This window comes from Tinamus guttatus, unplaced genomic scaffold, assembly GCF_059628265.1.
Source record: "Tinamus guttatus ecotype Peru unplaced genomic scaffold, ASM5962826v1 Tinamus_guttatus_pri_ptg000503l, whole genome shotgun sequence".
NCBI classification, from domain to species: domain Eukaryota; kingdom Metazoa; phylum Chordata; class Aves; order Tinamiformes; family Tinamidae; genus Tinamus; species Tinamus guttatus.
Genome location: NW_028289037.1, coordinates 5,599,609 through 5,624,520, shown reverse-complemented (window position 1 = coordinate 5,624,520; position 24,912 = coordinate 5,599,609). Strand labels below are relative to the sequence as shown.

The 24,912-nt window shown below is 42.3% G+C and overlaps 2 protein-coding genes across 2 annotated transcripts in view; both read left to right on the top strand.

Moving 5' to 3' along the window:
- The first annotated feature begins 1,520 nt into the window (after positions 1-1,520).
- On the top strand, positions 1,521-4,915 carry SOSTDC1 (sclerostin domain containing 1). The gene is made up of 2 exons (XM_010223486.2): positions 1,521-1,760; positions 3,788-4,915. Exons 1-2 carry the CDS (start codon positions 1,556-1,558, stop codon positions 4,201-4,203), a joined length of 621 nt encoding a protein of 206 aa, XP_010221788.2. The 5' UTR covers positions 1,521-1,555; the 3' UTR covers positions 4,204-4,915.
- An 11,905-nt stretch (positions 4,916-16,820) lies between these two features.
- CRPPA (CDP-L-ribitol pyrophosphorylase A) overlaps positions 16,821-24,912 on the top strand; it is a 101,354-nt gene continuing 93,262 nt past the window's right edge. Inside the window, exons 1-2 of the mRNA XM_088533444.1 lie at positions 16,821-16,993; positions 24,440-24,719. Of these exons, the coding sequence (XP_088389570.1) occupies positions 16,821-16,993; positions 24,440-24,719 (453 nt within the window). The remainder of the gene's footprint in view (positions 16,994-24,439; positions 24,720-24,912) is intronic.

Sequence of the window (24,912 nt, the reverse complement as noted above, 5' to 3'; positions counted from 1 at the left end):
TGCCACCAGCGACTGGAACTCGCTTCACCTTGCAGCACCCCTCGTGTTCCCGGGCCTTTTAAGCAAAGTTGCCAGTTAGGCACAGGCTGTGAATCTGTCTTCACTCCCACCGAAATCCATGGTGATGTTCTTAGGGATGCAAGAGGAAAGCATTGCTGATAAGGGCAAATACCTGCTTGGGACTAGGACGAAACTTTTCTTCGGAATCACCAGGATTTTGACTCTGGCATTAAAAGTTCGTGTTCTGGTTCCTTTTTTTTTTTTCCCTCGTTACTGCAGATGATACTATACTCCACAGTTATCAATATTATCAATATACTATACTCCACAGTTATCTATACTCCACAGTTATCAACTCACAGCGTAACACACAGTTACACACAGCGTAAGTGAGATCAGAGTCTGATCTTTACATGATGTGCCCTTCTATGTGGTTGTGCTTTCTCCCAAGAAAAGCATTTCCTGCTAATTAAGACACTATAGCTTTCAATGCAGATTGCTGTTGTTTTATTTATAATGAAAATCTATAGGGCATATTCATCGTTGATGCTAACAAGCATTGGCCTGCTGACAGGAGCTCAGTTTACACTAGCACTTGGGTTTGGAACATACTTTAAGTAATTTTATGGAAACTCAAATAAGGGTGGGACACAGTAAAATAGTATATCAGAACAAGGACTATTCATTCCTCTTTGTTTTTTTTCATTACATGAAATAATGCATATGAAACAAAATAATGCTCTAGGCAATGTACAAATCTGAAAAAGAGTACTTTGGTGAATGAGCATAGTGAGAGGGTATGAATATGGATCTGTTTGTACTGAGGAGCCTAGAGGAGTTGCTTTTTATGCATAGTGACACAGAAATATATACTTGTAACTCTCTGTACACCAGGGAGAGAATATTCTCCTAAAAAAGTACTTTCTCTAGCAGTGCTCCTTGTTGATCAAAGCTGCATAATTTAAAGTATCTGGAGGCAAGCTTAAATTATTCACAGAACATTTTTTGTAAGTGGTCTTGGTGTATAGCAGGCCGCCTTGGTGCATCTTGCAGTTTTCTCTAAAAGTTCCACAACATTTTGCATCCTTACGGAGCGGATAAGTTTTTCCACAGGCACATTAGGGAAGCAGGGAAGTAACTGTGTAACAACAGGAGCAAGAGAGGCTCACGCTGGCCCTTTGCCGAAATGCCAGGCACGCAGGGCTATCGGGCACGGCACAGCCCGCAGCCTCCAGGTCTCAGCCCGAACGCTGCCGTGTGGTGCAGAAGAGTTCTCCGATACCCTCAAAAGCCCCAAGTCGGAATCCTGCAATGAGTGCGTCTAACTCCTCCTTCACTGCAGCCTCCTCTCCGATTGGTAAAAGGTCTTCGCAGGCTCATGCAGGGATCCCACCCCTTTCTGTGGCTTTTCATTCTGAAGCTACCCACAACTTTACACCTGAATGAATGCCAAGCCTCTCTGAATATATAAGGGAAACCTTCACGAGCAATTCCAGAGTTCCTGAGAAGCAGCAGCAGGTTTTGCGGAGCTCTGTCACACAGAGGCTGAACAACCATGCTGCTCGCTGCCCTTCCCTTCTACACCTTCCTCTTCGCTTGCATCTTCACCGAGAGCTACTTGGCTTTCAAGAACGATGCCACAGAGATACTTTATTCGCACGTTGTTAAACCGGCTCCGGCGAGCCCGAGCAGCAACAGCACGTTGAATCAAGCCAGGAACGGCGGCAGGCACTACGCCAGCGCCGGGGCCGACCGTCACAGTGAGTATCGTAGCGGGGCCCTCCGCGGCGCTGCCGCTGCCGCTTCACTCCCGCGCGCGGGGCTCAGGGCGGCCGCGGGGCTGGGAAAGGCCCCGCTGCCCCGTGCACCCGGCAGCAGCGCCGGGTCCCCGTGTGCCCGTGTGCCCGGCTCCCAGGCCGGCTGCTTCCCACGGGGGGCCCCGCCGCCAGCGCCAGCTCCGTGACTGGCTTATCCAGGAGGGAGGGAGAGGTGAGGAAAAGCAGGGAGAGGCTCGTGCAGGAGCCTGGGCAGCTTCTCCGACGCAGCCAAAAACTCTGAATTTTGTTCCCTCTGTTTTGCTTTATTTCCTGATGTAGCCTTACCTGCTTAGCACCTCCAGCAAAAGTAAACAAATCAGCTTGTAATTTACCTACGATCTCTGCTCCAACATGCCTTTATATATCTCGTCTTTTCCTGATGAGCTGTGTGTATATATGTGAGGCACGGGGGGATCTGGAAGCCTTCTGCTGACTTTATCTGCTCCCTCCCCTGCCCGCCTCCTTAAAAAGAGAGAAATTCAAACACACCACATACACACACACGTGTGAACCCACCCACAAGGACTCGATAAAAATAGCGTCATCCCTGGAAAGTGCAGGCAAAAAGCGACACGGATACCTTTCAGCCACGCCAGGTGTGTCAGTGCGTATGAATGCGGCGGGTTTAAGTGCACAGGAAACATCTCGTCAGGAGGAGATTACTGGAGCAGCCCAGTAGGTATTTACTCGTTGTCAGTGAGCTGTCACCAGAGACGAGCTGAGCAGGCAGACATGCAAACAGAAGGAGAGACAAACGCGGATCTGCCACCAGCTGCTTCCAGGTACATTCCTGAGCGCAGCTGCAGGAGGGCGGACTTGATCTTCTCTGCAAGTCAGGCAGGAGCCCAATCCTTCTGCAAACACCCCCTCAGATCAGCCTGCAGATTTACGGTCCCTCTTGATTGCCTTTCTTGAGACACAAGGCACAGGGCAAAGCTCTAATCTTAACCCCGGTGTCTGTTCAGAACTCGCTTCCAAAAAGTCCAGGTAGAAACAGAAGCAGCCTGTAGCTGTGATATGTAGATGCACCTTCAAAGCCTTTCATGATTCACTCGAAAATGTTTCTAGTAATTACTTCTATTTTAAAGGCGTTAGTTAATTGCATTGTGTGTGGAATCTGCACCGTAATTGTCCTTCAGAAAGAGGGAGAGCAGAGCCAGTAAAGTTGCTTATTAAAATTAAGCGCACTGTGGGCGTTTATTTCAAAGTGTAATTACTGAAATAAACAGTGGTGTTTATTGCAGGGCGCAGAGCTGTGCATACGGACGGGTACCAACATGCCTGCGTCAGAAGCTCTGCACTTTGGTTCTGTGTCAGTTGCCCGAGAGCATTTGCAGGATCCTCTACATTTTATGCAATATGAAGATTACTACAGATACAAAGATGGTCTTTCTTACCCTGAGGGTAAAAACGGCCACTCTCAGTTTGTTATTGCTGATCATTCAAGCTTGGCATGTGGAACACCATTTAGCTGCGATCACTTCCACAACATCTGTGTGCAGAGCAGCAGTGCTCACGGGAAACTCTGTCCACTGTAACTGTGGAATGGGAGAAAAGACTATTTTTAAATTCCTTTAAAAGCATATTAATAGTTTCCAAAGAACTATTTCCACCTTGCTAATGATCCCATATAATTGTTGTAAACATTGCAGAGCAAGTTCCCTAGAACAAGCAGGAAACATTTCTTCCCTTGGGGCATTTTTTTCTTTTCTAAAAGGTATGTCCTAGAGAAGAAGCAGAGAGAATAAAACTGCCTCCTCCCTCACAACTGCTGAAGTGCCTATCAATACCCAGAGACACCATCAGGGCTCAAGGCCCGGGGTTGGGGGCACATCCGTAAAAGATGTCCTGCAGCATTACTACCTACTTTGCATTCTGCAAAACTTGGCTTGTTAATGTGGCAGTAACCGGCTAAGGAAAGGTTTTTTCCTTTCAACATCTCAGTGTTGGTTGTTCTGTGCCTCCTGCAGATCGCGTTCAAGTTGGCTGCCGGGAGCTGAGGTCCACCAAGTACATTTCGGACGGCCAGTGCACGAGCATCAACCCGCTGAAGGAGCTGGTGTGCGCCGGCGAGTGCCTCCCTCTGCCGCTGCTCCCCAACTGGATTGGCGGAGGCTACGGAACCAAGTACTGGAGCAGGCGGAGCTCGCAGGAGTGGAGATGCGTCAACGACAAAACCCGCACCCAGCGCATCCAGCTCCAGTGCCAGGATGGAAGTATAAGAACCTACAAAATAACCGTGGTCACGGCCTGCAAGTGCAAGCGCTACACCAGGCAGCACAACGAGTCCAGCCACAACTTTGAGGGGACCTCTCAAGCAAAGCCTGCCCAGCATCACAAGGAGAGAAAAAGGGCCAGTAAATCCAGCAAGCACAGTACGAGTTAGAAGTCAGACGTTCTCTCCTCTCTCGACTCCCTCTCCTCCTGCCAAAACTGAACTCACCTGTATCCATCTGCTTTACAGATCTGACTGCTTAAAGACAAGTCTGCCATTGCTGTGTTCTCAGCTGACACTGCGTGCTTGTTGCTTTGACCAAAATCCGAAGGGGCATTCTCGGCATATGGACCTTTTCCAAGTGCTCAAGACGGGGAATAACACAGGCTTTCCAAACCCACTCTTTAAACTTTCCCAGTTTCTCCAGGCATGGAGGCAAAGCAAAGTTGCCGTGAATATTCACTGAAGTCAATTTTGTAAAAAGATACTTTGTGGTGTGTTTTCATGAGAACAATGAATTCTCACATCTTTTGCCTTCTGTTCCTTGTTTTATGAACTTCTGACAACATTTTAAAAATACAACATCTAGTATCTGCTTTCAGATTCATTCTAAGAAAAAAATGCCTTGCATGCTGACCTTTCTCCTGTTATCTCAGTATACCAAAAATTAAAATATGCATGGCAGCAATTGAAAAGTAAAGCTGAACAAACTATTTATTTGTGTTGTAATTATTTAATGAGCTTTTATGTGTGCTATTTTCCCTCCAAAATGTTCTTATGTTTATAGCTTTTCTCATGTATCAAAGTATTTTCCTATGATTTGTGGCTGGATTAGAATATACATTTTGTAGATAATGTAAAATAGATGTTTTAGCATTCTTGGTATATATATTTTCACTTTGAACATATGTAGACTTAGGTGTTATTTTGAAGTAACAGTTTTAAATTTGTTTTCATGCTCCACTGTATTTTTTTAAGTGTGCAATCAAAATACAGATATGACTTCCTTTCAAATTCATTGGTTTCTTTTTTTTTTTTACAAAAATAAACACTGCCAGAAAAGTATTGTCTGTCTATGTATGAAAATTAACACATTTTAATGAGTAACAACATTGAATCTTAAAAAAGTAGGAGGATATTATGTGATTTAAAAAATGTAGCCACAACATTTAGCATAAAAATAATTTTTCTGGGGATTCCTTTTGGTTGTAGAAATCTCATATGACTATATAACAGATGGTGCTTGTTAATGGTCCAAACCAGGATTGTATTTAACAATTCTCAACTTGTCCATTGCAGAAGAAGTGTACATTTGGGAAGTTTTACAAGTTAGTAAAACACCACTTTTTTCCACCCCCCCATTAATGATCATCAAGTCAAAGAGTTCTGGTAAAAGTAACCTTCCATTTAGTCTTTCCCACAGAGCCAATAGAGTCCTGCACATTATCCACAGCTTATTATAGGATTTATCAGGAATTATATAGTAAGCAATCTATCTTTTAACACACAATCCAGGAATCATCTGTTCTTAATCGTTCAGACAATATTGAAATACTGTGGGAAAGATTTCACTATGGCACTCCACTGTTTTTAAATGATTGTCTTTTACACCCCACTGCCACCAAAAGAAAAGATTATCCAAGGAGAATAATGAAAAAATCTCATCTAATAACATGTGTCACAAGTTCTCTTTGACTTTCTTCTTGTTTTCTCATTTCATCTTGCATTTTAATGCATTTAAAATGTTCGTCACAGAGTTTTAGACAGCAGTCTTCCTATTTGTTAATGGAGAACTGTTTGAAAATCAGTAAATCGATGCTACTGCTTGACTTACTGAGTTCTAAATTTTATCAACAAAATTTAAACGTTTTTTCCTTTAAGTTACTTTCAAGAGTTCCCTTAAAAATCTTTGTGTGTACGGAGATAATGTGCTTGCATTTTAATGCAATACACGTGTTGGTATAGTTAACAAGTAAATTAATAATCCAGTTGTTTGAAGCTCAGTTCTGTGATCATGAAAATACCAGAATGCTGAGAACAGAGATGAATTATACATAAACTCTCTGATCTGAGTAAGCCTAAGAAGACAGCTGAGGAATAAAGGAGTTAACAGGGAGAGATGCAGTATGACGTTGCTCCTAGACATATCAGCCCAATGAACCTATAGAGAGCATAGCTTTAGACTTTGCAGATGCTATAGTCTCATTCAATCAGTTTTGTGATTATTCCCAATTGCTAAATACATATCAAAATTTTAAATTGCTCTCTATTTCTTCACTGTGAAAAAGCACTAAAGATTGGGACAGTGGACCAAAACTGATCTAAAATTTTATTCAAAACCCACAGTCACTACATTAGTAAGTAGGTCTGTCTGTTCTGTGTTGGACCCACAGGAGTAACGATGGTGAAAGAAGACAGAAGCGTCACTCATGACTCTCCTAAGGTTAGTGAAGCTGGACTGTAAAACCAATACGCACATTCAGTGTCTGCATTTAGCAGTATAGATAGTAACTCTTTCCTACATTGTCTACTCATGCAGAAACTCTTGTAGGAAAATAAATCCATACATTTCTATTAGGATGACTTCACAGAATTTTGCAGAACATGCTACAGAAAGACCGCAGACCCACCTCTACATCTGGCAGGTTTCAAGAAACACGAGGGAAGCCAGGTCTTCCTAGTCCATTAGCAGCAATTTAACTTTGAAGTGTCACCCAAGTTATCTACTATCTCTTCTTTGGCAAACACTTGGGCTTTTTGCACTACAGGAAGGCAGTCTTTGGAACAGAGTCATGTTGACAAATTTTCTTAAGGGGCAGTGTCACTCCTTGTGGCTCATTTCTTACCCTCAGTCCTTCAGTCTGCCTTCTCTTTCATCATGATACTTGTGAACTCAGAGGGGTCTAGCCAAGGATCCAGACAAAAGGCAACGCTATAGACAATAGTATGGGCACATCCAGCTGTCTTTTGCTGTAAGGAGAGTCTTGAGCACGTTAAATTGCAGTGGGTAGGACAGGGGCCATTGTGCTCATACCTGCACTGGGGCATCTTGCCAAAGTTTATAAAAGATGCACTGAGAAAATAGTAGCACCTAATTCGAAATAGCATGACATATCTTCTTACACAGTTTGCTTCACAGTTAAAAAGGAAAGGCATATATGATAGAACTTTCATAGATATCACCCAAGGCATTATAGCAAATGGAATAAGCATGTAAATATTTTGAAAAAGTATTGGCAGATTAGAATTTTTTTATACAGATTAGATCTCTTCATAATCTGGATTTATTAAATGGAGAGTAAAATAGAACTTGACTTTCTCAGTAATATCCTCACTTATGGGCACAGCACTGCACCCAGGGGGCCTCTTACTAAGTGTTTCTCCATAGTTTTTGTAACTCCATCCCACAATGCAGAATGAGCTCTTTCACCTCATTGCCTCTTTTTCAATGAAGAAATAAAAACTTGTATCTCAAAACGAAGGAAAATATCTCCACTTTTACACAAAATGTGGGTTTTCCACAATTCAAGGGTTGAGAAAAGAAGCAGGTTTTGCTTTTCATACATTGAGTACTAATACCTGCTTCTCTAGAAAACCAAAAGCGAATAAATTAGAAGCAACCTGTTAATTGCCATCTGCAATCTGTTAATCACTAGTTCATTACTTTCCAAATAATGAAAATTATTCTCAGCTCAGAGGTAATTTGTGTGTTTGTTGGAGTGAATGGAAATATTTTTTTCTTAGGCATCACTAGAAGCAAACGTAGCCAGACGCTGGTATTTCTGACAGCCTGGCAGCACTGGGAAGCATACTGTGGAGAGACATGACAGGCACTGTGTGTCATTAAAACATTATTGATCACAGAAGGCTGAAGGGCCAGACACAGGCTAGAATAGAAAGGTGCTTTGAGAAGTTTGTTTATTCGGCTTTTTAGGAACAGTAACTAATTTGTTGCTCCTGCCTCTTTAGCAGCCTTAGAATCAGAAGTGCCTAACTCAAGTTCAGTCTTTTATTTCAAAATTAAGAAGACATTTGTATAACATCCTTCAAAACACCTAACAGATTTCTGCCAGTAAATCACTGTAGTCTTCCTAACCGTGACCTTTATATCCTTCCTGAAGAAGCACAACATTAATCAAGAAAGGGCTGTTAAACACATTCCTGTGTTACTGTGGGAGTCGTTTTGCTGCAGCATTAACCTGAAGGTGTTCAGCAGAAAATTATAAGGAATCCTTACTGTTGGAAGGTATCCTGTTCTCATGATGCGTTTCCTTTCCCGTAGGCCAGGCAAGGGGCTTTGATTTTAATTTCATTGACACATATATAAACATAGCTTCAGGTTAAAACTGAAATTTCTCGAGAGATTTATGAGTTAAGCAGACATTCTGTCATTGGATTTGTTAGTTTTGCCTGAACATCGTCCTACAACAGAAAAAAAAAAAAAAGCCTGTGCATCTTTCTGAAAGACATCAGCCTTTCAGATCACTCATATAATGAGTTAAGTGGACTGACACCCTAGAAAAGTGTGAGTCACTTGTGGTATTGCCTACCAGCCAGTTAATATTCAAATGTCTACGTTAGTACTTCCAAAGACACAAACACACTCTTCTGTGTTTAAATTACGCTGGTCAAACTACAAACTTCATCACAATCACTTGTAACTTGTAACTTTTTATCTCTATAATTGTTCAGAAAAAATAATATACTGGAGTTTTATGTATTTATTTATTTAAATCTGCTTTGTTTTGACTACATACCTACATAAAATAGCGAATGAAGTAACGTCACACTACACAGCTCTAGCTCAGGCCTTAATGGCTCTGTACAACAGCACAGAAATACAGTGGAGCTTTTAATGTAAATGAAAATCAGGTCTACTGACTTAGAGCTGTTTGTGGGATACGGCACTTTATGAAGTAAAGTAACATAATATTAAAATAAACAAAAAATCAAAAAATTCAGATCAGTGGAAAAGAGGCCTAACTCAGAACGCATGGCAACAGGTCTGTGCACTAAGCCCCAAAGACGCTTCCTGTTAAGGTGACGTCTCTCACCATCTACTTAGTGTTAAGTAATACATATTAAATGAGGCAATATTTTGCTGAATGTCTTGCCTGTTTTCTTGTTCCTTTGGAATTCTGTTGCTCTATTTTAGCAGTTGTGCGATAGCATATTATCATCTCCTTGTTAAAACCCTTAGGTACTTTGAGCTATATATGCTATAGCACACTTTGCTGGGTTTTGGTCTAGGAGTATTTTCAATCTCCTTTTAGTATGAATGGATGCACTATTTTTTGACTACTGAGAGGAAAAGTCATGCTCCCACTTGACCTAAGAGTTCCACATTTGATTTGTTTTGTTAGTCTTGGTGAGAAGAGACTTAGTGAGGAAATTGCAAAGAAACACTGTAAAAGCATAAACCCGCTTGTGAAATCAGCTTCTTTGGTGGGCTAAGAAAGAGCTGGCCAGGAACATTCATTAAAGTTTTTACATGCAACAGCGGAGAGCTGAGGGAGGGCCTAAGAAGAAAGGGAAGTTCTTGTGTAGCCCAATTACAGCAACGGTCCCTTCAAAATGGAGGGATAGTGAAGAATTTTAAAGAGACTGTAACATTTTTAACTGTTTTAATTGTGGCTGAAGCAAGTTTAAACATCTGTTGCTTGTTAGATTATTGTTATTTTTTATTTACTTATTTACTTACTCATTTACTTTTGGGATGGATTGAAGAAAACTCTCTTAGGTTCGCTCTGGTCACTGAGCTGGGACGGAAACAGAGGTTTGTATCTTTCTAAAATGCAAAGCTGTAAAAACTTTGGTTTCGACAAGAGTCACTCACTCTCCTTTTCATTGAAGAAGTCTGCTGACATTTTTACTCCTTTACTTTCTTACAGTTTTCAGGGTGGTAGCCAGGACAGCTTACGGCAGCAGGGAACAGGTTGCATCGCTGCACTGCGTCTTTTGTGTGCCCATCGTGAAATGTTGGAGTTTGGATGTGTCTAGAAGAGGGCAAAGGAGTGAAAACTCTTCAAAAAACGGAACAAAACAAAATGTGGAGAGCATGTGCTGCATGTCTTTCATTTTCTACTGATTACAGTAATCTTTCATGGACTACAAAAGACTTGTTCTGTCTACAGACTGCAAGGCTGAACAGGAGCCAATGCACAAGGTGCCCTGGGATTTAACAGACTGCCCAGCCTGCCAGCGCGGCGGGGAGCAGCTCCCGACCGCCCGTGCCCTCTCCGCCCGGGCCAAGGGGAGAGGGCAGAGCGGGTGTCACCGCTGGATCCCACACGGCGCTGGGAGGCGTCGCGGGCCCTTCGGAACCTTCCGGAACCTCCCGTCTCACTGGTCACATCCTCTCAGCCGGGGCCGCGTCTGCTCTGCCTGGAAGAAGAACGTAGCTGAGCCTGAGGGGGTTCCCAAATCAGGTCCCTAGAAAGTTGTCAAACTTTTATGTCAAAGAAACAACTTACATAAAAACCTATCAGTAGAACAGTTCCCACTCAGCGTTAACCTTATACATTTGCTGTAATTTGATTTAGTGAGCAAGACGTTAAAATACATTTAGTGAATTATTCATAAATTCTCTTAGGTGTTCTGCAAATATTGTCATCTTGCTTTCTCTTGAGCTTTTTGTAATCAGTTTTGAAGCCTGATGCTTCTGCCAAAAGAAAAATGTTTGCAACATCCTTTGCCAAGAGAAAATATTAATAAAGATTGACATTTTTGTTCCCTTAAATACTTTTCTTGTTACATAAAATTATATGGACCATTCAAGCAGCTGTCTGGATCTTGCTTAATAGTTAATTTTTGGTAACATTTTTTAATCTACTCAAATACTGCAGCCCCTTAACAAATCTGCCTGCTTCTGCAGTCCACTTGAAAATTTTTGACTATGACAAAATCTATGAGAAAAGTTTTCTTTCCTATGCTGTCCCAATGGCCATACTCTTTACTTTCCAGTGGCTGGGCTACTTGTTCCACAAGTCTGTTCTGATATAAGAAAACTGCACCACTTAATACTTTTTTTCTGAAGTGTTCAGTGCTGCAGGAAACTCAATGTATATGAAAACACAAATGAACAGGTAAGTGCCAGGGAGAATTTTTAAATGTAAAATAAGTGGGACTGGATTACTCAGAAAAACAGTAATAGAGCATTTTTCATTAAGTAATGGGATTGGATTAGTATGTTGGAGAACAGTTAACCTTTGATGGTTGCTCAGTGGTATATGTTAAATAGGTTCAGTCTCTATGTAATTGCTGGGTGACAGGTAGCCACATTGCTACAGTCGGGAAAAATCTGCAACGTGGATCTTTCCAAAACTGAACAGGATCAAAGGAGTGACCCTTTCCAATCTGCCATCTTCACATTAGCACTGTCAGCAAAAGAGGAGGCGAGGGATTCGGACATGAATGTTGTGCAAGCTGTGTCTTTTAGTATTATACTGTTAGTATACAACTGTTTAAAAAGGAATAAAAAAAGGATTCACAAATTCTTGAGCTCAACAAACAGTCTCAACAAGGGAGGCTATTTTTAAGGCACCTCCCTCATAACCTGCCAAAAAAAGGTTAAAATGTAACATTAAAGAAGTCAACAGAAAAGGAGAAAAATGACCCAGCTCCACAAGATTGTTCGTTTAATGTATACCATACGTTTGACCAGTGCACACAACCAGTGCAAAGCCCAGCTTTGCGCTGTATCTTGCCCTGGCTGAGGCAATTTCAGTCCCTGACAATATAGCCAGGACCTGCGTTTGCTTGTTAAATAGAAACTCCCCGGGATGGGCCCCCTCCTGCGTGACCTGTGGCAAATCCCGTGCCTTCTCCCCGTCATGTTCCTCGCACACGGAACGAACTAAGGACGCGTTAAGGGCTCGTACAACACGAGCACGGGAGCAGCGCTGGCAGCGTGGTAACACGCACTGAAGCTTGGGCTCCTGCAGGATCTTGCACACCAAATTTTGGCAGGTGCTATTTGATTCTCTCCATCAGTAACTTTTATGAACAGTTTCACACCCTCTCACAAGCATTTCATGGAGATAACAGAACACTGTAAAGCAATAAAACAAGACATGGTAACAGGCACACATCACACCTAGAACAAACAAGTAAAAAAATAGAGCAGTGAAAAACTCACCTCTACTCCAAATCTAAAATCAGCTCCTGATTCTCTGCTCCTCTCCTACATCGTTCTGTATCGTTGGCATTTGTGGCTACATACCACATATTTAAAAAACTCCAGAGACTCTCTCTTTGAATTGTTACAATAAAAGGAAACTACTTTCCTCAGAGTCTTTCTTCCAGTTTCTCCAGTTTTAGAGGGAAATCAGAAGAAAACAAGTTAAGCACTTCCTTATTTAATAAGATGATGGAGCCAGATCCTAATGAGCAGGGCCAGTTGCTAAGTCACAGTGTCAGTAGAGAGCAGCCTCTGGAATTGCTGTCCAACTTCCATATTTCTAAATTTCAATTAGGGTCACCATAAAGCACTTTCAGACAGTCATACACCCCAAAACACAATTCCTACAAACATAAACAATAAACAGTGATGTTAAAGCTCAGAAGATAGGCCTACCTCACCTCGGTGTTATTTAGCATCTGACCATGACACACAGGAACCACAACCACTCACCTGGAGCTACATGTTTAAGAGCTGAGTCAACCTTTCCTCATGAAAAACTACATGAGGCTTCCACCTCATCACCTACTTGTCACAGCACTCCCCAAAGCAGTGGGAACTTTCTTCAAGGCCTTAATATTCCTGAATTTTACAAGAACTCTTGCAGTCAAGGGCTCTTACTCTCATGAACTATCAGGTTAGATATTGTAGGATAATTCTCTTAAAGTTCTCCTACTTTGCATACACAAATTACTCTTGAACTAACTTTCCATATCCCAAGGAAATATCCAAAAGTATTCCAGAGCAGACAAAGGATAAACACTTCAGCAAGAATGTAACGTTTTAGGTGGAGCCTTTAAAACATGTGTCAAACACAACATGAAGTCACTGCCGATTTTTTCTCCAATATTTGCACTGAACATAAGTAAGATGGTTTTTGGTGTATCCAGTGTTCATAATATCTAGAAGAAATTTAAGTTATCTACCAGAACCATGTAAAACAATGCTGAAGATGTGACATAAAACACACTTAATGCAATAGGAGAAACTCAACATATGTTTTTCAACACTTACCTACAATGATGTGCTAGTATGAAAAAAAATCCATTCAGAGAATTGTGGTTCAGAGATCACATTTCCTTTCCATTTATAACAATCACATTCTTTAATTATCCTTCAACTATCAGGAATTTAAAAATAATGGAGTACTTCTACCACATTAACTAAAATTTAGAGCCCATTACGCCATTTTGTCAAACCATACTCAAAAATACTTTGTGGGAATGTGTTATGCAAAATAAAACAAAGCAACAGCATTTATAATTCTCTTTAGGGATCTGATGAATAAGTGATTCTATACACGGTGTATATTAAGCATGTAAGTACTCTTTGATATTGATAGGCAGCCAAACTACTTATATCATTTAAGTTATTCATGTGCATAACTCCCTTGCTGAAGAAAAGCTATTTTGATTTCAAATCCACACAGCAGGAGGAGCAAATCATCAGTAGAATGGTTTATGTAAATATTCCACACATCTACAGCATTTTTTACCAAAGAATATCAGAAGAAGACATAAAACCTTGGCAACTGTGTTAGCAAAGATATGTTAATATGAAATAAAATAAGATTTCCCCAAATGTGTTAATTATAATTTGGAGGGAAAATAAATTTGGCTTTTTCGGCGTTCCGCGGTCTATTGCGCTGCCTCAAGCCATATGTTCCTGCGGCGTTTTACTGACTCGGGGCCCGTTGTCAGCACGGAGCAAATGCTCCGAGGCAGCTGCTGTGCAATGAAGGCTGAGGGAGCAAAGGAGCGAGTCAGCCCAAAAGAGCTACCGAGGGTAGATCAGATCTCAACTGCAAGCAACAAATGAAAGGTGGTGAAGATCATAAAAGACGACTTTCACCATATTACTTTTTCTAGTGATCAACCAAGTTTGGAACAAATAGCCTGGAACAGGATGCCTACCTATACGTATGCTTTCTAAGCTCTTTAGGTGTGCAAAGAGTCAGTGGCTGCCTCTGTAAAAATGACTTCAGCAATTACACGCAGTTATTGGTGACATAACGAAAGGCAAGCCAGTTACTAGGTGAACAGAAAATGCCTCTTTCTAAGATGAGCAGTTCTTTTATTCGTAAACTTAGAGCTCTAGGTATTTGCGGTTTGCCACAGCTAAAGTAGTTACTGTTACATATCTGGATAAAACCAGCAGAATACAAGTCTGCTAGCAGAAGGTCCAGGCCAGAAGCCCGCATCACTGCTCAGAATGCTACACATCTCATGTGAGCTGCAAGAATGGGTCACAGAACATAAATATTTTTAGTTTTATTTTGCCTTCTTTTCATCTTGTTTTTCAACAGTGGGAAGTATTGGATTTTTTTTTTGTAATTTTTACTATTCACTTTTATTTGCCAACTATTACTTGATTTTATGTACTTCACTTTAAGCATACAACGGTGAACCTTATTGCTGACCAGAAAATGATGTTTTCATGTTATTTTACCAGCATTAGAATGAAAATGTCTCAAGAGCTTAGAAAAGACTGAAAAAAGAAACAGCCAATTTCTCAGTTAAGTTATACCATGCCTACAGAGGACACAGCTACATTTTTTAGTTAAAACATTTAACCATTTCACTCATTTCCTACAAGACGCTTTTAGCACAATTTCTACTGCACCAATAACCTAATGTTCCTTGAAAACACTGTTAGGAGTTTCAGTCATAGATTATTTTTCCCATCAGTTAATTTCCCAGGTGAATTTCATTTGTGTAATTTGATTCCAATTTGTATATATCTTCTTTCTTCAATTAAAAGCAAAACTTTTCATTTCAAACATACGATTGGCGTATTTACTGCATAATTGCAAACTCCCAGTGTGGTTTCAGATGTTACGGCCCTGCACAGAAATGATGGATTAACCTGTTCTTTACTTGCTTTGAGCAAAAATGTTGCCTCAGGCCTTCTTTACCTAATCCAAAAAGGTGCAAAATTGTTCTCACACTATTTCTGAATTCGCTTTTACCCCACTTCAGATGTTTAAGTATGTATTTATTGTATTGGATGCAGTAACCAAATGATTACATTATTTCAACAGATAATGTAACATGGAGAGAAGACGAAGCAACTTTTTTACTATTGAAATTTTAGTTTATTGAAATTTTAGCCATTCTGGTTTATATCTCTTTACTATAAACACAACTATTATAAAGATGTAAAAAACACCATCATAGTTTTCTTAACTCATACTAAGAACCAGCATAAATTGATAATAGTATCAAATATATTCTTCCTTCTGTGTCATTGCCTAAGAAAACATAAAACAAGATGACAGATAGCACTAACAGGCTCAATCTAACCAAGGCTCCAGTAATCTTGCATACGGAAAAGCTTCCAGATGAGCTAAGAGGTGCCATCAGCACAGGACAGAGTACTGGTATCTGATCGTCATCAGAGACCCCAGAGGTACCTTACAGACCAAAACTTCCTCTCTGACATCCAATCAGCTACTGTGTTTGGCATTTCTTCCTACCTCACTTGAGGAAGAGATTGTACCTACAGGACATGGTGTTTCCCATGTGATTCCTGGAGCTAATACAAAGGGGAAAAAGGTGGCTTGTTACCACTAGACTGTTTCTACATTGAACATTTGAAAGGTAGAAGGGCATTTTATACTTGAGAAGTTTTTTTTTAAAAAATACACGTTTGGTGATACACATTAAGTCTTGTCCTGCACAAACTTCCTGTGTGATCTCTGGTAATTCAGTTAAATCACACAACTACAGAACTGGGCTTCCTAATCCCATAAATGTGCTTAGGAGTAGATAGAGGCACCACAGACTGCTGCAGCAGGAAGAAGAGAAAACCCAGAATGTCAGGAAGGGGAAAACAGGTCTGGAAGGAGCATGAGCGTGTGCAGAGACCTGGGGCCAACTTACCCCAGGCCACATGCATGCTGTTTTAATGTTAGCAACCATATTATGTTTTTATTTTATTTTAGTTTTCTGTGACAGACAGATGCCAGTAAAGCAGCCCAGCTGAAACACCACAGGCTTCCTCCTGTGGTGACTTTTAGGTGAGGCCGGCTCAGCCAAGTTGCCATGGGTGCTCTGCTTAGGTTCCTCTTAGCACAACTGATAGGAACATGAAAAGCTGTAAATAGCCTAGGTTTGCAGAAATATCAAGGATTAAAAAAAAAAAAAAAAAAGGCAGCCTTTGGTCATTTGCGGACAGCCCCCGAACAGGGCACTTTTCTGCCCCCAAAACAGCGCCCTCCCCAGCAGCGCCGGCCGAGCGCAGCCCAGGGGGGAGAGGGGAAGGGGGCGCCCAACGGCCCCGCACGCGGGAGCGGGCGGGAGCGGGCAGCGCATGCGCCGCGGGGAAGCGCCCGCGCGCCCGCTTTTAAAGGGCCAACGGCCGCGCCTTCCTCTCGCCCCCGTTTTGTCGCTGTGGGGGTGTCCTGGCCGCAGTGCGGGCGGGCGCTCTAACCACCTCTCGGGGGGCTCTGTGCGGGGCGGCGACGCGCGGCGCCCGGTTCCCGCTAGGGAGGGGCGCGGGATTCCATGGATTGCGGGCCTCGCCGGGCAGATGCAGCGGGCGGGCGGGCGGCTGCGCCGTGGGTCGCTGGGGGAGGGCGGCGGCGCCGAGCAGCCGCCGCGCCGCGCGCATGGAGGCCGCGAGCGGCGCCGGGCCCGCGGCCGCCCCTGGGCCGCTGCTGGCGGCGGCGGCGGTGCTGCCGGCGGGCGGGAGCGGGGAGCGCCTGGGCGGCGCCACCCCCAAGCAGTTCTGCGCCGTGCTCGGGAGGCCGCTCGTCAGCTACGCCGTGCGGGCCGTGGAGAGGTAACGCGCCCGGCGGGGCCCCGAGCGCCGCCTCGGCCGGGCCTGGCAGCGGCGGCGCTCGGGGAGCCCTGCCGAGCCCCTGGCCGTGTCCTCCTGCCCCAGTGCCGCGGCGTGCGTAGCCCCGGGGCCGGCCTTGCCGCCCGTGCCAGCGGGCTGGAGCCGTGTCAGGAGCGCTGTGTCTCAGCAGGCAGGTTTTCCTCTGGGTAGCTCTGAGTCCTAGCCGTGTGGTTGGCAGTTAATGCATATATATATATATATATATATGCACTTCTTGTCTAGTGCTAGCATAATCGAGGTCTCGTATCTAGTGCCACTAGAAACACCGCGGGTAGGAGCGGGGTGTTGCAGGGATTTGAGATGTTTTGCCAGGGCTTGTAGGAAAATTGTCAGGTTTCTTGGGGAGGAGAGGAGTGAGTGGTGAAAAGAAGTGGAACTGCCAACTTCTGCGGGAGCTCTGAGCTCATGGAAACTTGCTGAACATCAAATTTGGGGCCCTTTTCCATTCTCTCCCAGCGAGGCTTCCCCCAGGTCACTTGTTACTTTATGAAAGAGATGCTGCTCGTTTTCTTTATTTAATTCTCAGCAGCAGCCAGTGACAAGGCTGAGCACATCAGTAGGCGAAACCTCTAATCCAAAACTTGCCACAGCTGCAGCTTCTGCCAAAATGCCATGGGAATCTACAGGGAAAATATCCTCACTCAGTGTGCTAGAGACCTGGGAAGAAGAACAGAATGAGGTTTGGGAAGGAAGTGATGGCCACAGGAAAAGAAAACATCACTCAAAAATCTTTCATTTTTACTGCCAGTGGGTTCTGGGAGAGAAACAGTTCTTTGAGCAACAATACTAGTGTTTTGTTATAAAGCTGCAAAAAATTAGATGTCTGAAGTCAAGTGCTGCGGTTCACCCAAGCACATGATCCAACTGCATTGTGAGGGGCTTGACCAAGTGCTTTCCCTTGGTTTAGGAGTGTGGCAGTTGGTGCCAGTCCTCTCTTGGGCAGGACTTGTGCCATCTCCCTACTGGTTTGGGTGGAGAGGTGCTTGGTATGGATGTGTAGTGAGAAATAGGAAAAGATGCAACTTTAAAGCTTGAAATGACTTGTTTCTTCTCAAAGCTTTTGACCCTGAAAGTGTAGAAGAGGTTCCTTCTTCCCACTTGGTGTAAATGTGAGCACAGAACACGTAATGTTATTGAGGAACTGTGGCTTGTCACATCATCCACCACCTAGAAGTGGCAGACTCTCTGAAACTAGTTTGGAATTATCTTCCCAAGTCTATTATTTATTTTCCCTAATAATAATGAATCATTAGCTTATTAGCCTGTAGTAACTTCTTACCGAGCTCCTGGTTATTTTGCCTACATTAGCTGTTTTCCAGCTTGGAATTTTGGATATGGAAAGAAAATGTACCAATGCACAGACAAACACATTAGCAAACCAAAAATTTGCAGCTGTTTTGCATGTGCCTTTTAAACATGAGGTGATGAGGATTTTTACCCTATTCAGCTGAAAGTAACGAGAACCTTAAATATTTGTGTGGAAAACTGCCAGGCAAGAGCAGACATGAATGAATAAGCAGCATATCCTGTTCTCTAGGATGACAGAACTTAGAAGGTTGGCCTTCCAATAATAATCAAAGAAAATGCCCCTAGGAAGATGGCGTAAGAGTGAGTAGAATAGGGAGGAAAGATTGCTTTTTATTGCCAGTATTATCAGTGATGCTGATAGGAAGGTCAGGCCCTACTTTGGGGATAAACTTAAGTGTATCAATTTTCCTATGAATTTGTTTTATATATTTATATGTTTTAAATTAATTTCTGCTTTTGTTGGACTCTGAGGCTTTTGCATCAAGTTCAACAGAACTACAGTGATGTTTTTCCTTTTTGCTTCTGTACATGCTCACGGAGTTCCTCCTTCTCTTTAATTACGTTGTGTATGCCTGTTTGCAGTCGGATGTTTACAATTCCTTCCTTTGAGGCAAGGAGGAATCCCTTTCTATGTGTGTGGGTATGTGTGCATGCAGTGAAGAATTTCCCTAAGCTATAGAGAGGAACACTGTAGGGTAAAAGTTTAAATTTTCACTCATTTTTCATTACCCAGTGAAAGTACAGCACAGAGTTAATGTGTTTGCTGGAATAAGAGCAATTATCCAGTGGCTTCAAACAGTTTCTTTTCTTACAATGATGTAGTCTCACAAAACAGGTGGCCTGATGTCAAAAAACAGCACCTGGGGGAAGCTTCCAGGGAACTGCCTTTTTGGAAGTGTCTTTTATAGTTTATTTGCCAGATATTTTTATCCTCATTGGCTGGTGCTTGCTCACTAGTTACATAGGTCACACAGATGCATTTTTGCTAGATGTGGAGTAGCACATTAGCTCATCCTGTTATCATTAGCTTATTCTTGAAATAGCTTACCAGCTAAAATAGAGATAGCAAGCAATTCAAATGTATTACCTTTATAGAGATAATACCTTTATTATCTTTTCTGATCAATAAGGAATACTGGCTTAGTTTTTTCAGGTAAAATGGATTGCCTCTGTACATGAGATACACTAAGCAAGTTTTGAGCATCTGGGAAGCTTTTCAGACTTACAATCTCCCTGCTTGCATTGGTTTAAAAACAAGAGAGAAAAAATAGTATTGGTATATGTTTTTTATATATCAAGAAAGTGGCGGGGGGGGGGTGAAGAAGGAAGGGAAATTTGCATTTGCTTTTTGCCTTTGACAGCAGTCCTTTTTGCCATTTGGTATTTGAATAAAGTCACCAAAAGTAGTAATTTGTGTTTTATCTCTGAAGAGTTTCAGTGGCCGTGAAAGATGGTATCTTGTGCTGCTAAAGCCATCTCAGCAGTTGCTGTCTGGCAGTGCCTTTGTTTTGCTGATGCTAGTGCTGATTTCAGTAGGTTTGATGTGAGGTAAGTTGCTGCAGTCCGGGTAAGAGTTGCGGAAACTGACTGCCAGGCTTTGAGCCTTTTATCAGCCTTAAGACTCGGAGTTGGTACTCGTTTCTTTTTATACGCAAGTAAACTGGCTGAAGTTTAAAACCTCAAAACCACACTGGTACCTGAGCCTACTTCTAGGTGATAAGGGTCTCCAAGCATAACCCATTTGTTAATTTTCGCTTCACCCTATGTTTAAGTCGGGCAGTAGCTTAGGCTGTTTCTGACTTAAAAGTACTTTTCTTGGAGCTCTGGCTCAGCCAATGTAAAAGTGAATCCTTTTGCTGAAATGTAATGGAACAGGATTCTTTTGCACTAGGCAGAAGGCCTAGTTAGAAATTTTGCACTCCAGTGAGTGATCATAGAATCATAGAATGCTTAAGGTTGGAAGGGACCTCTAGAGGTCATCTAGTCCAACCCCCCTGCACACGCAGGGTCATCTAGAGCACGTGGCACAGGACTGCGTCCAAGCGGGTTTTGAAGATCTCCAGAAAAGGAGACTCCACAACCTCTCTGGGCAGCCTGTTCCAGTGCTCTGTCACCCTCACTGTTAAAAAAAATGTTTTCTTAAGTTCCTGTGGAACTTTTGGTGTTTCAGTTTGTGGCCGTTTCCTCTAGCTCTGTCAGTGGCCGCCACTGAAAAGAGGCCAGCACCATCCTCCTCACTGCCTCCCTTGAGGTACTTATAGACACTGATCAGATCCCCTCTCAGCCTTCTGTTCTCCAGGCTGAACAGGCCCAGCTCCCTCAGCCTCTCCTCATAGGGCAGATGTTCCAGGCCCCTGATCATCCTTGTAGCCCTGTGCTGGACTCTCTCCAGCAGCTCCACATCCCTCTTGTACTGTGGAGCCCAGAACTGGACACAATACTCCAGATGTGGCCTCACCAGGGCTGAGTAGAGGGGCAGGATCACCTCCCTCGACCTGCTGGAGACGCTCTTCTTAATGCAGCCCAGGATCCCATTGGCCTTCTTGACCACGAGGGCACACTGCTGCCTCATGGTCAACTTATCATCCACCATGACACCCAGGTCTTTCTCCGCAGAGCTGCTCTCCAGAAGGTCAGTCCCCAGCCTGTACTGGTGTCTGGGGTTATTCCTCCCCAGGTGCAGAACTTTGCACTTGGCCTTGCTGAATTTCATAGAGTTTCTCACTGCCCAGTTGTCCAGTCTCTCCAGGTCCCTCTGGATGGCAGCGCAGCCCTTGGAGGTATCACCAGTTTGGTATCATCAGCAAACTTGCTGAGGGAGCACTCTGTGCCTTCATCCAGGTCATTGATGAATAAATTGAACAGGACTGGACTAAGGACTGACCCCTGGGGGACACCGCTAGCTACAGGCCTCCAACTAGACTCTGCACCGCTGATCACCACTCTCTGAGCTCTGCCATCCAGCCAGTTCCTAATCCACCTCACTGTGCACTCATCTATCCCACACTTCCGGAGCTTGCCCAGGAGGATGTTGTGAGGGACGGTGTCAGAAGCCTTGGTGAAGTCGAGGTAGACGACATCCACCGCTCTCCCCTCATCCATCCAGCTGGTCATTCCCAGCAAAAAGTTTTTTGAAAAAGAAACAGTCCTCCTTTGCTTCAGGTTTTTCCTTTTACTAATCTTGAGGTTGTCTCTAGGCAGCTGTAAAGTGATTTGCAGTCGGATTTTACTTTTGTTTCATTTGATCAGCCTTGATTTTCCATTATAGAGCTACAGCCCGTGTGGTATAGAATGAGTAGAGTTCTGTATTTGTTATGTTTTAAAGCATTTTGGAACATGTTATTCGGATCTCCTCCATGCCTTGTTCAGATTGTTTTTAAAGCTTGCATCATCAAACAGAATGGAAGATTTTTTTATTTTTTTTTTACTTGAGTTAATATTTGCAGATGGAAAGGGTATTTATTATTTTTGTTTTTGAGCAGGTCCTGAATTTAATATTTTAGTTTTCAAAAAAGTAAAGAAGAGAAAAAGAAGTGTGATGGATGAAGGAAAACAGATCTGTGTGCTGCCAGGCTGAGTGTCCTCTGACAGTTTTCATAGTTCATTTGTTAAATCACTTTGCAGCATTTCCATACCCATTTTTTTTTTTAAAGCTAAAGCACCTCTCATGCATAGATCCCATTCATAAGAACTTTTTGTACTGAATCAGTACTTGTTTATGGCTTTTGTAAAACACTTCCGATGGGTCATTTTGTGCAACAAAACGCAAACTGTTCTTCCACCTAATCTGTCTAGAGGTTAACAAGATACTCCTTTGGGAATAGTTTGCATCCCTGAGTCTCAGCTCTAGTCTTAGATTGCTAGTCCAGAGTGAGTTTAAGAAGGATGTCCTCGAGTTTATGAATGTGTTTATGCAGACACAGGGTGGAGCTGTGACCGCGTCCTGTCACTTTGGTGCCACTGGAGGCCTTGAGCCATTGCAGCCCCCTGTACACAGATTTGTCATGGGCTGGCCAGAACTTCACTGCTCTCCCCAGCTCTCAAATGATGCTGTGTGCTCCACAGTGGCATCATAATCTTTTTTTACTTGACTCCAGAATGGGTGATGTCAGTGCTTTTCTTACAGTGTCACTTGTGAACATGCAGGCTGTCTTCTGCTTCCGGGAACTGTACAATTCCTTAGTCTTTCTGCAAATAGAGCAGAGTTCTTGTTTTTCTGTTATTAGTGTGAAATAGCTCTCCTTGAGTTCTGCTTTATTTAAACGACTGAAACGAAGTATGTAAAGAAGATATGAGATTAATCCAATTTGCTTGCCCTGCTTTTAAGAGTCACACAGAAGTGGAAAGTTTTGTGGCTAAGAATTACTTGAGAGTTTTGCAAACCTTTTGGTGAACCTGTTGTGAAGGACAAGTTGAAATGAATCTTGAAACTGTGATTTCAGATTTTATGTGTGCATGACATTAATAAGAAATGCTGAGAATGTTATTTTGGCTGTGTTTTCTGTGTGCGATAGCAACAAAGTTAACATGAGAAAAAATGTTTTTCTATTATTTAGAATGCTAATAGAACTTCTATTTATTATTAATATTTCTTTTAAAATTAATTAGAGTATAGTTTTCCATGGACTGTTAGTTACAAAATCCCCAAAGAAGGTGGAAGATTAACTATTGTTTTATATAGTTCTGGAGAAATGATCTGCCTCATAGACAGCTGTCCTTTCAGAATAAGGGTACTTCTTGGGCGATAACTTCTGACGTGTTATGGTGGACACCAGAAAGTTGAGCATTTTTAAAGAGCTGTGTGTGTGTGTGTGTGTGTATATATATATATATATTTAACTGCAAGGGTTTAGTAACCTTGGTCCTTCTGTGTCGGCAGAATAATTTTCAATAACTCTCCTTCTGAGAGAGAATATGCCATGCTTCTCTCTTTTTGCAAAGCTAGATTTGTAGGCTACATGTAAGTGTAGTGAGTAAATGGTTGTGATTTTTTCAGTTCATTGCTCATCTGATGGAAAAAAAAAAAAAGAAGTGATTGTCATCTGTGAAGATGCAGGAAGGAAATAATGTTAAATTCTTTTTGATATTCTCTACGTAGCATTTAGGCAATAAAATACTTGAGTAATTGAATTTGAATTGTGGCATTTTCATTATTTTAAAGTACAGTATGCTGTATGTGACTGCAATTTTTGTTCTCGAGTCCTTTGACCTAAATATGATTTCAGCCGGACTTCAGTTATGACCGTTTTTAATTTTGTTAGTTCCTCCCTCCTTCCCCATGGTAGAACTAGGCTGATACCTGTGTTAGGTGCTTGAAGTTTCTGAAAGCAATCTCTTCATGTGATGGCAGCTGTGCCTTGTGTCACTTTATTTTCGTGTTTTGCTAACTTTCCACACCAGAAATCTGTGTGCACACACATACATGCATGTATACATATATATGCTTCTTCCGACACTTCTGTCAACACTCGGGTGTCCTAGTCTTGGTTCTCTTGATTCTGTAGCAGTCTGTCTGTTTCCGGTTGTGTCAGTCTTGCTGTTTGTCAGAGTGATCTTTGTCTCCAGAGCTTTCCTGTGGTTGCGGTGCTGCCTTGCACTGTTCTCTAGTGTGACCTCCCCTGCCTCCTAGGACTCTGTATGTTCCAGATCCCAGAATTTACCGTTTTATTGGAGACTGAATTTTGGAGAAGCTAAAATAGTGAAAGGCATGTGATTGATTTAGAAATTACAGTTGAAGCTGATGATAAGGCTGGAGTAAGAATTGTTTGGAAGGCTTTCTGAAGGTTTATCAGAAAATTTTATTTCTGCAAGCTGTGTATTTTTTTTTCCTCCCAGAATTCATTTTTCTTTGGTATTGGCATATTGGTAGAGATCTTATGTAGGTCTCTACGTGAGATATATATATATATATATATATATATATATATATATAGTCTGCTAATGTGCAAACATAAGTGTTTGAAAAAACACTTTATTTAGTCATCTTGGGTTTTTTTTAATATGAATTTATATGATTCATGCAGATATTTGTGATTTTATCTTCCATGTTCTACTTTTATGTTTCTGTACTATTTCTTCCAGGATAAGTTGGATATCTGATATTATTGTGGTCGTCTCTCCTGAAAATATTGAAACAATGAAGACCATCATTGAGAAATATGGCCACAAAAGAGTTACAGTAGTGAAAGGTGGAATAACACGGCACCGATCAATTTTCAATGGACTGAAAGTACTTGCAGAGAGTGAGTTTTCCAAATACCTCCTCCAGAAGCCAGAAGTAGTGGTTATCCATGATGCTGTGAGGCCATTCGTTGAAGAAGATATTCTGTTAGAAGTGGTTATGGCTGCTAAAGAACACGGGGTAGGTACTAAATAGCCATGCAACACTGGAATGTGCTCATATGCTGCACAGGGTGAAAGTGGGATCTCCTGGGACCTGCATTAATGATCTGTTGATTTTTAAGTTGCATAGATTCAGAGCTCTTGTTATGCAGAGAGGTCAGACTGGAGGAGACTTTTTTTTAAAAAAAAAAAAAAAAAAAAAGCTATGGGCA

Excerpts from the sequence above, each read along its gene's own strand:
- SOSTDC1 (XM_010223486.2), top strand. The coding sequence starts at position 1,556 with ATGCTGCTCGCTGCCCTTCCCTTCTACACCTTCCTCTTCGCTTGCATC. Across the intron at positions 1,761-3,787 it reads CGCCGGGGCCGACCGTCACA|ATCGCGTTCAAGTTGGCTGC; the intron begins GTGAGTATCGTA and ends TGCCTCCTGCAG.